Source organism: Gracilinanus agilis, chromosome 2 (assembly GCF_016433145.1).
Source record: "Gracilinanus agilis isolate LMUSP501 chromosome 2, AgileGrace, whole genome shotgun sequence".
Taxonomy (NCBI): Eukaryota; Metazoa; Chordata; class Mammalia; order Didelphimorphia; family Didelphidae; genus Gracilinanus; species Gracilinanus agilis.
In genome coordinates, this window is record NC_058131.1 from 451,270,746 (window position 1) to 451,284,765 (window position 14,020).

General features: G+C 35.3%; 1 protein-coding gene across 1 annotated transcript in view; it reads left to right on the forward strand.

The window, feature by feature from the left end:
• The window catches only part of MIA2 (MIA SH3 domain ER export factor 2), a 176,023-nt gene that overhangs the window by 14,826 nt on the left and 147,177 nt on the right, over window positions 1-14,020 (forward strand). Inside the window, exon 4 of the mRNA XM_044664782.1 lies at window positions 12,014-13,223. Coding sequence (XP_044520717.1) covers window positions 12,014-13,223 — 1,210 coding nt within the window. The remainder of the gene's footprint in view (window positions 1-12,013; window positions 13,224-14,020) is intronic.

Below are 14,020 nucleotides of genomic sequence, written 5' to 3' on the forward strand. Positions count from 1 at the left end.
AAATCTCTAATAATTAGAGAAATGCAAATCAAAACAACTCTGAGGTATCATCTCACACCTAGCAGAGTGGCTAAAATGAAAGAAGGGGAGAGTAATGAATGCTGGAGGGGATGTGGCAAAATTGGGACATTAATGCATTGCTGGTGGAGCTGTGAACTGATCCAACCATTCTGGCTGGCAATTTGGAATCATGCTCAAAGGGCTATAAAAGAATGCCTGCCCTTTGAACCAGCCATACCATTGCTGGGTTTGTACCCCAAAGAGATCATAGATAAACAGACTTGTGCGAAAATATTTATAGCTGCGCTTTTTGTGGTGGCGACAAATTGGAAAAGGAGGGTATGTCCTTCAATTGGGGAATGGCTGAACAAACTGTGGTATATGCGGGTGATGGAATACTATTGTGCTAAAAGGAATAATAAACTGGAGGAGTTCCAGGCGAACTGGAGAGACCTCCAGGAACTGATGCAGAGTGAAAGGAGCAGAGCCAGAAGAACACTGTACACAGAGACTGATATACTGTGGTAAAATCGAATGTAATGGACCTCTGTACCAGCAGCAATACAGTGACCCAGGACAATCTAGAGGGATTTATGGTAAAGAATGCTGTCCACATTCAGAGGAAGGACTGCAGGAGAGGAAACATATAAGAAAAACAACTGCTTGAACACATGGGTTGGGGTGGACATGATTGAGGGTGTGGACTCGAAAATATCACACCAATGCAACTACCAACAATTTGGAAATAGATCTTGATCAAGGACATATGACAAAACTAGTGGAAATATGCATCGGCTATGGGTGGGGGGAGTGCGGGGGGCAAAGGGGAAAGTAGGAGCATGAATCATGTAACCATGTTAAAAATGAATATTAATAAATGTTTAAAAAAATTTTAGCCAGATTAGATCAAAAGGAACAGAGCAAATAATGTAGACTGAAAGAAATAGAAAAACCAGTTGAAAAATCAGCTATCAGGAGCATAGGAATCAGTCATTTGTGCATGAAGCTAGGAAATGATGTGTTTTTGTTTTTACATTTCAGACATTTATAAATTACACACACACACACACACACACACACTCTGTGAGAGGTCTCGTATAACAAAATAAAACAAGCTAAACTATAGTGATTTTTTTTTACAACCCTCACAGCCATAGTACTTCCCTCTCTATTAAAATTTATTTTAATGAACAGAAATCAGTTTTTTTCTTAGCTGTTTTTTCATTTATAAAATAAGAACAATAATAGCATCTACCTTGCAGGGTTGTAGTGAGGATAAAATGAGATATTTTGAGAGGTGTTTTGCAGTCTTAAAGCACTATACTAGGTATTACATACATAACTAGAGAAGGGAATATAATTTAAGACACACAGTAAAGCCAGCAGCATATATACATGGGAAATATCTCTGAAGTGCATGCTTCTTTATGTCTTTAAAGATCTAATTAACATCTGATGGATTAATTTTCTTTCAGCCAAGCTTGAATTTGGGAATTCAAGCAGAACTTTCTACTTTGTAGGATATGTTGTTAAACATTCTTAGACAGGAAAGGGGCAGGCTCTATGATTTGGGGAGGTGTGCAGAGGAGTGACTATAAAATAATAAGTTTGATTTCCCCATGTGGGTCCTGCCTTCCAATTCAACAGTTTAACAAACATTTATTAAGTGCCTGTATTTTCTTAATTCATTTCTGGGGAGACACAAAGTTTAAAAAGACAAGATCCCTGCCATCAAAGAACTTAAAATTTAATAGAGGGATCTGATTCATACACAAATAATTATAATAGAACAATAAATGACAAATTCATAAAGAGGTACAAGTGCAGTATTAAATGAAGTCTGAGATGGGAGATTTCATTATTGATTGGGGGTGAAAAAAAAAAACAGAAAAGACTTCCTGGAAAGGTGATATTTACACTGGACTTTAGAGGATAGATAGAATACAACAGCCAAGGAGCAGAAAAGAAAGGGAAATATTCTAAGGAACATTTTGAACAATGGCGTAGCTATAGAAAAATGTGGAACTTTTATGGGTGACAGCAAATGGTATAGTTTGACTAGAATAAGTATGGGAAGTAGCACAAAATAAGGAAGAAAAGAATATGACACCAGATCATGGAAGGTTTTGTGTGCTAGGCAATAGAGTTTAAATTTTACTAAATTAAATTTTATTCATATTAGCTATTCGTCAAATTACTTAGCACAGTGCTCGGCATAAAGTAGGTTCTATTTAAATGTTTCTTCTCTCCCTTCCCCCTCACTAAATAATCTCTAGAAAGCCAGTAGAAGATCTTGAGTCGAGGAGTGACACGATGAAATAAATATGTGTAGGGAAGAAGGAAACTTTGTTACTATTAGGGAGATAGGCCAAAGGTAATCATGATGTTCCCAAGGTGAAGTTTGTCTGGATCACATTTGCCATTATGGGAGTAGAAATCAATTGGAAAGAATTATTTAATTTTATGACAGAGATCAGGAACTATCTGATGAGAAAGGAGCAAAATAATTTTAAAAGAATTTAATTTCTCTTACTCATCTGAGTTTGATTCTCATAAAACTCACACAGGCCTTGGAAATAAGAAGAAATAACAACTTTCCTATGCTCAGCCCCTAACCTTGGAAGAGATGGAACATAGCAGCTGAAGACAGTGCAAAGAATAATCCAACACAGCAACCCATAGCTTTGTAATAGCTTTCTATCCAAAGAGCAGCTAACATCAGTAGTCTTGCAGTGGTCACAATAGAGGAAGAAAAGGGTTCCAGATGAATAATAGATTTAAGACTGGGAATTGTATTGTTTTGTATTGTATTATGTTTTACCCATGTATATTCTCTTTCTGTGCATATTCCCTAACCATTAATGTTTCCTAGATGTGTTCCTTTCCTATCCTTGTTTCCAAGGTGTGTTCTCTCTTCCACCATCAGTGTAGAAATCCTTGTGAGAGTGTAATCTTGTGAATATGGGAAAAATTATCTGTGCCAATTATTTTCCTATGTGGTTTAACAGTTTATTGTTTTGAACTAGTTGTCCTCTGGTTGATCTGGCAAATAAACATTGGCAGGTGCTCATTAGTGGTTTTGAGTGGATGCTAAAAGACAAAAAACAAACAAACAAAAAAGCAGTGCTTTAATCCTAGGACAAGTGGGGCATGGCTACATACTTAAGGCAGTGCAAAATAGTACAAAGAAAACTGGGTTTAGGATCAGGAGACTCAAGTTGATGAGGATACTGACCTGTACTAGGTGAGAATATATAGGAGGGGATCCAGGAAATATATTCAAAGGTTGCTTTGGACTTGGAACTTGAGGAGACTAATGTTATGTTGGAACTGAGCTAAACTGTGAACCCAAATCTCCTCTCCTCCCCTCCCCAGAGAACAAAGTGGTATGGAGGTTTTATATTCCTGAGGGGATAAGGGGGAAATGTTTATATCTTCTGGGTATACCTTTTGAGTAAATATTTCTTTGTAAAAGATAATCTGACTGTTAAATGGAATTGAGGTTATAAAACCTCTAAAACTGAGGGCTTAAATCAATGGAAGAGCCAAAACTCTCCTTAACTCTAGCCTCTACAGGTGTCAGAGAAGCCAGGAGGAGGGATGAAATGTAATACACCTGGCCCTCAGGTATTGGAGACTAGATAATCCCTGTTATACATCTGGGGAGGGGAGAGGGATTAGATTCACAATTTAGTTTATTTATTCTTTAACATTAGTTCCACCTAGTATCAAGATAAAATCAAACAGTAAACATTTATTAAGTTCCTACTATGTGCTAGGCTCTATATTAAGTAGTAAAGATATAAAAAGAGACAAAAAACAGCGCTTCAAGGAGCTTATAATCTAATGGAAGAATTAATTTGGACAAAAACAAATATATACAAAGAAACTATGTACAAGATAACTAGGAAATAATTAAGAAAAGGGAGGTACTGGAATTAAGAGAGATTGGGGAAAACTTCTTGTAGAAGGTGGCATTTTAGTTGGGGTTTGAAGGAAGCCAAGGAGGTCAATAGGCTGTGTTGAGGAGGGAGAGCATTCCACAGTATGGGGGACAGCAAGAGAAAATGGCTAGAACTGAAAGATGAAGTATCTTGTTCTTGGAGCAGCCAGACAGCCAATGTCACTGGGTAGAAAAATATATGTTAGAAAGCAAGGTAGAAGAAGATTGGAAAGGTATGAAGGAGATAGATGATGAAAGACTTTAAATACCAAATAGGATTTTTCATTTGATTCCAGAGACAATAGGAAGTCATTGGAACAGGAGAGTGACATGATCAAAGCTTCATTTTGGGAAAATCACATTAGCAACAGTGGAGAATGGATTGGAGTGGGAACAGACTTGAGACAGGTAGACCCATCAGTAGGCAATGGCAATAATCAAGGTGTGAAGTAATGAGAGCCTATACTAGAATGGTAGCAGTGTCAGAGGAGAGAAGGGAGTATATTTGAAAGACATCACAGAACTAGAATAGGGGGGCAGCTGGGTAGCTTTGAGAGCCAGGCCTAGAGACAGGAGGTCCTACGTTCAAATCTGACCTCAGATACTTCCCAGCTGTGTGACCCTGGGCAAGTCAGTTGACCCCCATTGCCTACCCCAACCACTCTTTTGCCTTGGAGCCAATACACAGTATTGACTCCAAGATGGAAGGCAAGGGTTTTAATAAAGAGAAAAAAAAAATAAAAGAACTAGAATAGGCAAACTTTGGCAAAAGCTTGGCTATAAGGAGAAAGAGATAGTGAGGAACCCAGGATGACTCCTACATCCTGAGCCTGAGGGTCTAGAGGTTTGGTGTTGCCTTCTATAGTAAGAGGGAAGGGGATGAGGTGGTGAGAGTATAGGGGAAAAAGTTGATAAATTCTGTTTTGGACATATTGAGTTTAATATATTTGAAAGGCAGTTGGAAATGTGAGATTAGAGAGGGCAGAGCCGAGATAGCTGAATAAGAGAGGGACTCCCTGAGCTCTCCCAAATTTACCACTAAACAACTATTTTTAAATGACTCAAAACAAATTGTGGAGAAGCAAAACCAGTAAAAGGAGGGGGTAAAATGGGGTGAAACACTTTTCCTGCTCAAGACAACTTAAAAGGTAGGAAAGGCCTTTCTCATTGGGATAATAGGGTAGATCAGTCCAGCACAGGCAGCATTTGGGCAAACTAGCAGCAGGCTACATCCCAGGCACCCAGCAGCCAGGCCCTGGCTCACCTCACTGCCGTGTCAAGTCTACAGACAGCCATATCCTGCTGCCCCTAGCTCAAGAAGTTTGGAACAATGCCCTCTCCACCTGAAGAACAGAGCCCAACTTTAGCACAAAGTTAAGTCACAAAACAGGCTAGAAAAATGAGAGCAAAACAAACAAACAAACAAAAAAAAACAGACTCTGACCATAGAAAGTTATGTCACTGAACTGATAGGGAAGATCAAAACTCAAATTCAGAAGAGGATAATGTCAAAACAACTACATGCAAAGTTTCAAAGAATAATGTGAATTTGTGTCACCAAAAAAACCCCCCAAACCCAACAACTCATGGAGGAGCTCAAAAAAGGATATAAAAAAGTAAGTGAGTGAGGTAGGAGAAAAATTGGAAAAATAAATGAAAGTGATACAAAAGAATCATGAAAAAAAAGTCAATCATTTGGTAAAGGAATTATGAAAAAAGTCAATAGTTTGGTAAAGGAAGCATGAAAAATGGAAGATATGCAAAAAGTCACTGAAGAAAACATCATCTTAAAAAGTAGAATTGGCCAAATGGAAAAGGAGGTAAAAAAAAAAAAGCTTAATGAAAAAAATAATTTCCTAAAAATTAGAATTGGACAAATGGAAGTTAATGATTCCATGAGACATCAAGAAACAATAAACCAAAATCAAAAGGATGGGACAAAAAAATAGAAGAAATTGTGAACTATCTCATTGGAAAAACAACTAATCTGGAAAATAGATCCAGGAGAGACGATTTAAGAATTATTAGACTTCCTGAAAACTGTGATCAAAAAAAGAGGCTAGATAATTAAAAGAAGAACTGCCATGATATTCCTGAATAAGTAAAATAGAAATTAAAAGAAACCACCACTCACTTCCTGAAAGAGATCCCAAAATGAAAACTCTCAGGAATATTATAGTTAAGTTCCAGAGCTCTGAGGCCAAGGACAAAATTCTTCAATCTGCTAGAAAGAAGCAATTCAAATATTGTGGAGCCACAGTCAGGATTATATAGGATTGAGCAGATTCTACGTTATAGAACTGGAGGGGTTGGAATATGATATTCCAGAAGTTAGCATTACAAACAAGAATCACCTAACCAGAGGAACTCAGTATAATCCTTCATGGGGGGAAAATGATATTTAATGAAATAGAGTATTCCTAATGAAAAAAACCAAAGCTGGACAGAAAATTTGATTTTCAAATAGAATATTTAAGAAAAGCATAAAAAGGTAAACAGGAAAGAGAAAACAAGGGATTCAATAAGGTTAAACTGTTACATTCCTACATAGGAAGATGATATTTGTAACTCTTAAGAATTTTATCACTATTAGGGTAGTCAGAGGGAGTACACATAGACAGAAATTGTGGGAGTAAGTTAATATGATGAGATAATATCCACAAAAATGAAATTAAGGAGTGAGAAAGAAGATTGTATTGGCAGAAGAGAAAAGGGAGATATAGAAAGGCATAAATTATCTATGAAGAGGCAGGCATGAAAGAACTATTACAGTGGAGAACATAGGGTAGTGGAAAATACTTGAACTCTACCCTCATCAAAATTGGCTCAAAGAGGGAATAATATTCGGTTGGGTATGGAAATATTTAGGGAAGTAGGAGGGGAGGGAAATAGAAAAAGGGAGGGTGAATTTGGGGAGGCAGTAGTCAGAGGCAAAACACTTAAAAGGAGAGAGAGAAAGATAAATAGGGAGAAAATAGGATGGAAGTAAATACATGGTTAGTAATTATAACTATGAATGTATGAACTCACCTATAAAATAGGAGCAAAGTAGATTAAAAACCAGAATCATATAATATATTATTTACAAGAAGCACAGTTGAAGCAGAGAGACACACACAGAGTAAATGTAAGGTTGGAGCAGACTCTATTGTGCTTCAGCTGAAGAAGAAAAATAAAACAGGGATGGCAATCATGATTTCAGAAAAAAACAAAAGCAAAAATAGATCTAATCAAAAAAGATAAGGAAGGAAATTACATCTTGACAAATTACATAGATGATGAAATAGTATCAATACTAAACATATGTACTTAATGGTATAGCATTCAAATTTTTAAAGAGAAATTAAATGAGTAATGAGAAATTAGTAAAATTATACTAGTGAAGGGACCCTTTCAGAACTAGATAAATCTAACCCAAAAATAAACAAGAAAACATTAGGGAGGTACATAGAATTTTAGAAAAATTAGATATGATAGATTGCTAAAGAAAACTGAATAGAGATAGAAAGGGATATACCTTTTTCTCATTGATACATGGCACCTACACAAAAATTCAGCATGTATTAGGACATAAAAATGTCCCAAGTTAATTCCACCAAACATTAAAAGAACAGTTAATTCCAGTACTATATAAACTATTTGAAAAAATAGGCAAAGGAGTCCTACTAAAATCCTTTTATGACACAAATATGTTGTTGATACCTAAGACAGAAAGAAAACTATAGACCAATTTCCTTAATGAATATTGATGCAAAAAATTTAAATAAAATATCAGCAAGGGGATTATAACATATCACGAGGATCATATACTATGACCAGGTAAGAGAAATTGTATGATTATCTCAATAGATGCAGAAAAAGTTTTTTGACAAAATAAAAGACCCATTCTTATTAAAAACACTAGAGGGGGCAGCTGGGTAGCTCAGTGGATTGAGAGTCAGGCCTAGAGATGGGAGGTCCTAGGTTCAAATCCGGCCTCAGACACTTCCCAGCTGTGTGACCCTGGGCAAGTCACTTGACCCCCATTGCCCACCCTTACCACTCTTCTACCTATGAGCCAATACACAGAAGTTAAGGGTTTAAAAAAAAATGTAAAAAAAAAACAACACTAGAGAACATAGGAATTAATGGAGCTTTCCTTAAAATGACAAGTAATAACTCTCCAAAACTATCAGCAAGCATTAGAGAAAACTGAGTAAGATTTGTAAGAATAGAAGTCATTACTCAGCTGATAAATGATCAAAGGATATGAAGAGCACTTTCCCTGCTTCTACTCCATCATCCAGACCTTATTTTTAATTAACTTTTATTTCTATTATAAGTTTAACAACAAATAGAATGAGCATTTTCATATACACAGTCAAACAGAAAAAGAAGATTGTGCTTGAAATTTTAGTTCACTATAATTTACTTTTTTCTTTTTTAAGTATAAAAAGTTTTCAAAGCTAATGTGTTTGTCTAGCTTTCTAACTTGCTTTATTTCTATTCTTTCCATTAAAAAAAAGTCTTAATCATCCTCTTTTATTTTTTGCTAAGTTATTATTAGCCCCCTCATCCCTTATTCTCCCATATCATTCCTACTGAAATACAAAAACAAACCTTTTGTTTTAAAGATTTTAAGTCAAGCAAAATAAATTCTTGCATTTGACTGTGTTGGAAAATATATCTTGTTCTTCATCTTGAATCCATTATGTCTATGTTAAGAAGTGAGTAGTAGGGTTCATCATTAGTCTTCTAGGATCATGGTTGGTAATTATATTGATATATCTTAAGTCTTCTAAACTTTTTGTCTTTCCAATACTGATTTTACTGTATAAAATTTTCTCCTGGTTCTGCTCACTTCACACTATATTAGTTCATTCAAATCTTCTTAGTTTCTCTGAAAACATCCATTTCATCATTTCCTAAAGCACAATAATATTTTATTATATTCTTATACCATAATTTGCTTATCCATTCCCAAATAGATGGGTAACCCTTTAGTTTCTAGTTCTTTGTTACTACAAAAAAAAAAGTATAAATGTTTGTACTTATAAATCCTTTTCATCTTTCTTTGATCTCTTGGGAAAGAAACCCTGACCAGTAGGGCCAAAGAGTTTAGGAAGTCTAGTGACTTTGGAGGGATAGTTCCAAATTGCTTTTCAGAATGACTGGCTAGACTAAGCCACAACTCCTCCAACAGAGAATTGATGTTTCTGTTTTCCTGTAGCCACTTCAGAAATGATAGTATTCTTTTTGGTTATCTTTGCCAATCTGATGATTACAAGATAAAATTTAAGTTGTTTTATTTTGCATTTTTCTAATTATTAATGATTTGGACCATTTAAAAAATAATTATATTGATAGCTTTAATTTCTTCCTTTGAGAACTAGCTGTTCATATTCTTTGACCACTTATCTGTTAAGAGAATGGCTCTTGTTTATATGCTTGACTAAGTTCTTTATGTATCCTGAATATAAAACCTTTATCAGAGAGAATTATTATAAATATTTATACCACTTATCTTTTTCCATTCTAATTTTAGCTGTTAATTTTGCTTACATAAAAACTTCAAAATTTTATGTAATCAAAATTATCCATTTAATTTGTTGTGATCCTCTCTATTTTTTTAGTCATGAATTCTTTCCATATCCATACATCAGAAATGTAATTTCTTCCTTCATCCTCTAATTTGTTCATGAAGTCAACTTTTATGTCTAAGTTATGTATCTATTTGGAGCTTATCTTATTGTAAGACACTGATCAATACCTAATTTCTTCCAAATTGCTTTCAAATTTTCCCTGCAATTTTTACCAAATATTGAGTTCTTTACCTCAGTAGATGTGGTTTGGGAGTTATTTGAACATTAGGCTACTAGAAAAATTTATTTCTGTATTCTGTGTACTTATCAACTTTATGTTTTAACCAATATCAAATGCCTAATAAATAGAAGAAATACTGTTGCGGGGGGGCTTGAGGTGAACCCCTGGGGTTTGGGTCAGGTACCCTTTGTAAGAATGCAATACTCCATAACTTAGATTAGAAATAAAAAGGGAAATTTATTAATTTGGAATTCATGTTGAAGTGGTCAGAAAGACAGGTTCAAGAGTGAGCACTGCCTCTTAGAGCTGATAAGTCCTGGGTCTTTTACATCTTTTGACAACAGGGGCTTGGTGACTAGGAATGAGGTTAGGCAGGAGTTGGAGATGTTTGTTATCTGATCAGGATTTGTGTCCCAAAGACACAAGAGGTGACTGGCATAATTTAGGGGACAAATAGATGTCCTAGATTACAACCTGAGGGTATCAGAACATAACCAGAAGATGTATATCTGTATCCATCTTAAAATCTAGGGGAGAATCCAAGGAAAAGATTCCCTTCAGGGGTCTTGCCTTATTGTGAGTCTCTGAAGCCCAGTATTCCTCCAGTATTACGAGAATGCAAGGAAGGAAAGGAATTTTCCACTTGTGGAGTTTGGGGTATATAAAGGGAAACCCAGGGTTCCATGACAATATGATGAGATAAGATTCCCAGGATAAAACTACAGAGGAAAAGAATAATTCTACAATAGTCTCCTCTTTCCACCCCTACCCTCCAAAATAATGTAATGGGAATGACCACAAAGACTAGGTTGGAAGGACTAAGAAAAGAAATGAAGGAAGAGAAGGAAATTTGGAACTTAATAAAAGACCAAAGAGACCAAAGTTGTGGTCTTTTATTCTGGCCAGGGGGTCTTCAAACCCCACTCTAAATGACAAGGTCTCAGGTGAGATCCTAGAACCATAGAGAAGATTCTAAGGAGGATGGTTACCCCCACTCAAGATTCCCCCACGTGATTCTTCTCTTAATAACACTCCTTATTGGAATCATTGCAATCAATATCTCTATTCAGCCTCAGGGAGATACAGATTAGTAAAGGCTATGACTAGAGCCTTTATAGACCCCCTACAAAGTCCTAGGAAATTTCCACCTTTACATGTAATAATACAGAAATTTCCCTAAAGTCACCCCATAACAAACCAGCAATTAGTGAGATAAGCCCCAAAAAAACTGTACCTGGATTTTCCATTCCCATGCATAGAAGCTTATGTAATGGGAAACTAAGAAACAAGTCTCCCAGATTTCTTTATGTCAGGAGGACAACGGATGAAAAATAGAGAAGTTGTTCCTTGAAAAGACTAGCATGTCCCACCCCACCCTATCTTTGAAAAATATTGAAAGTTATTGGAGAATGAAAAGTTGTTAGTAACAAAGTTAATGTATGACTTAATCCATTATCTCTAAGAAAAGATGTATGGTGAGAATGAAAATCCATACCAACCAGTATGTAATCTTAAGAAAAAGGTATAAAAAAATAAAGCCAGCCTGAGGCTGACTAGAACAGTCTTGGGATACATGATTGAAATGCAGATTGTATTCATTTATCTTAATCCACCAAAGTTTCCACACCCCCTCAAGTACCTGGACCTGTGGGATTTTGATTCCAGCGTTATTATAACTGTAGAAATATGGTTAAATATTGGAACAAGTTCACATATGGTAATGGAGATATTTTCTGTATATTGTGTCCAACTGAAATGACCGGTTTTTTGGATGTTAAATAATATTTTAAAATATCTAATTTTTAAAAAGTAAATGTTTGGAAAGAATTGTTTGATAAATGAGTCTATAGTTCTCTCTTTAATGCTCTTTTTTAGTTAAAAGCTACATCATTTAGAAAATATGCAGAGTTGTTTAGAGAACTACAAGGGTAAGAAGAAAAAATGTTCTATGAGGATCTATTTTAAAAATAGAATTTTTTAGCCTGGAAATGCAAAATCTGGGGAATAACTTCACAGGTTATTTTCAAGTTTGTAAGAGTCTATTACATAGATTATGTACAAGATGAACAAAGTTGAAACTTAGCTTCAGTTTGATGTACCTTATTAATATGATAGAGAAAATAATTTGCTAACAGTAAGCAAATGATACCTATGGCATATATTAGTGAGGAAGGGTGTAGAAATGTTTAAGAACAAGAAAGACATTCATCCATGAAATGGTTTGGTAAAAGCTTTCTCCAGTAATATAAAACTTTATTATCCTTTTAGGAATCTGACTTCATTTGTCTTCATGAAGTGAACTATGTGTTTGAAAATGAAGAGAATATATTACACAGTGATAATGAAGGAACTGACTATTTAGAGGTAGAAGAAGAAAACCAAGAATCTAATACAGATGAAAGTGAATTCCAGAGAACACTTGAAATTTACTTAACTCCTGAAAATATTGAGTTAAATAACCAGTTTCCAACAACAGAAGCCCCAGAAAATATCAGAGGTACAGAAAAATCAGAAGTCTGGGGGAAAGCAGAACCTGAGATTTTAACAGAAAGAGACATTAATCAAGAATCTCCAAGTCATATTGCCAAAGTGGATCCTCCATCATCTTCTTGGGTTGCAGGATGGTTTAGTCTGGGAAGTGAAGAAGTTGAAGAAGAGACTTTTGAATCAGTTCCTGAATCCCAAGAGAAAAATTCACTTCTCAGTAGAAAAATAGCTGTAAGTGATGAGAATGAATTAAAGGAGTTAAACATTGAGCACTCTTTACAAAAGCATGAGTCAGAAGCTATGTCAGACTTTGAACCTTGCCCACCAGGACAGCCTACACCAGAATCTGAGCTTGAAGAAGGACCTGATCATCAGACAACTGCCTGGCTTGATGATGACTTTACAAGATATTTTAGTTTTGACCAAGGGGATCCAAGATTTAAGTTATCATCCAGAGAAAATATTTCACTACTCCAAGACATTCCTGTTTCATCTGATCAAGAACCCATAGTTGCACATACAGAAAAACTACCAGCAGTAGAGGAGCCCAAGACAAGTGATAACCCAGCTTTACAGTCAAGTTGGTTTGAGTTGGGTTTTGGTAATATACTTTACTTCGCATATGCTGAAGAAGGGCAAATGAAAACAGATAAACAACAAAGAGAAGGCAGCAGTGGAGGAAATGAGGATGAACATTTTTCATCAGGTGATTTTGATCTTGATAATAATGAGGAAAGAGAAATAGAAGAAACTTGGGAAATTGAAGATTACAAAGACAAAAAAAGGGTCTTGCAGGAATCAAGAGATTCCGATACTTTACCTTATTTGGAAAAGTTGTTGGATAATGCTGATAGTCCTTGGAACTCTCACAATATTCCCAAGAAAATCAAGCCACCATTTTCCAAAAACTTTTGGGATCAAGATAAGCCACTTGAAAGTCAAATCATAGAAAATATGGAGGTTAGGTCAAAAAATGAAAACAGTGAGTCAGGTTAGTATGAAAATATCTACAGACTAATTTTTTTTTAATATTAGAGGAACAAAACCCAGGAATCTGTAATTTCCCAAGAAACACAAACATCAATTATGACCTCCCTTTTATATTCTAACTCACTCTAGGGCTTATTATTGTTATTAACACCTGGCATTTACAGAGTGATTTAAGGTTTGGAAATTGCTATACAAATGTTATCTATTTCATCCAAACTTCACAACAACTCTGGGAATTGCTAATAAGTTCTATTATTATCCTCATTTTACAATTGAGGAAACTGAGACAGACCATAGTTACATCACTTGCCAGGGTCATACAGCTGTCTGGTAATAGAATTGAACTCAAATTTTCTTGATGCCAGGTCCAGAGTTTTATCCACTATACCACTTAGTTTAGTTTAGTTTAGTTTACCTAGTGAGAGACAAATTGAGAGACAAAAATGATACTTAAAATATTTGAGTTTCCTTTCTTCATTAATCATTTTATGAATGTTTTGAATGAATGAGTAAAAAGCATTTATTAAATGTCTACTATGTCCCAAGCACTTTGTTAAGTGTGAATGAAATAAATAAAAAAGCAAAGAAAGCCCCTATACTCAAGGAGCTTACATTCTAATAGAAGGAAATAATATATTTTATGGAAGGGATATTTTGATTTGGAAAATTATAGGAATGGTGAATGCAGCCAAAGAGAAATAGACTGACACACTTTCTCCAATAGCAATGGCTATATTAATTTGATTACACTTCTATAACTGAAAAGAGGTATTTTCCTACAGTAAGCAGGGTTGGGGG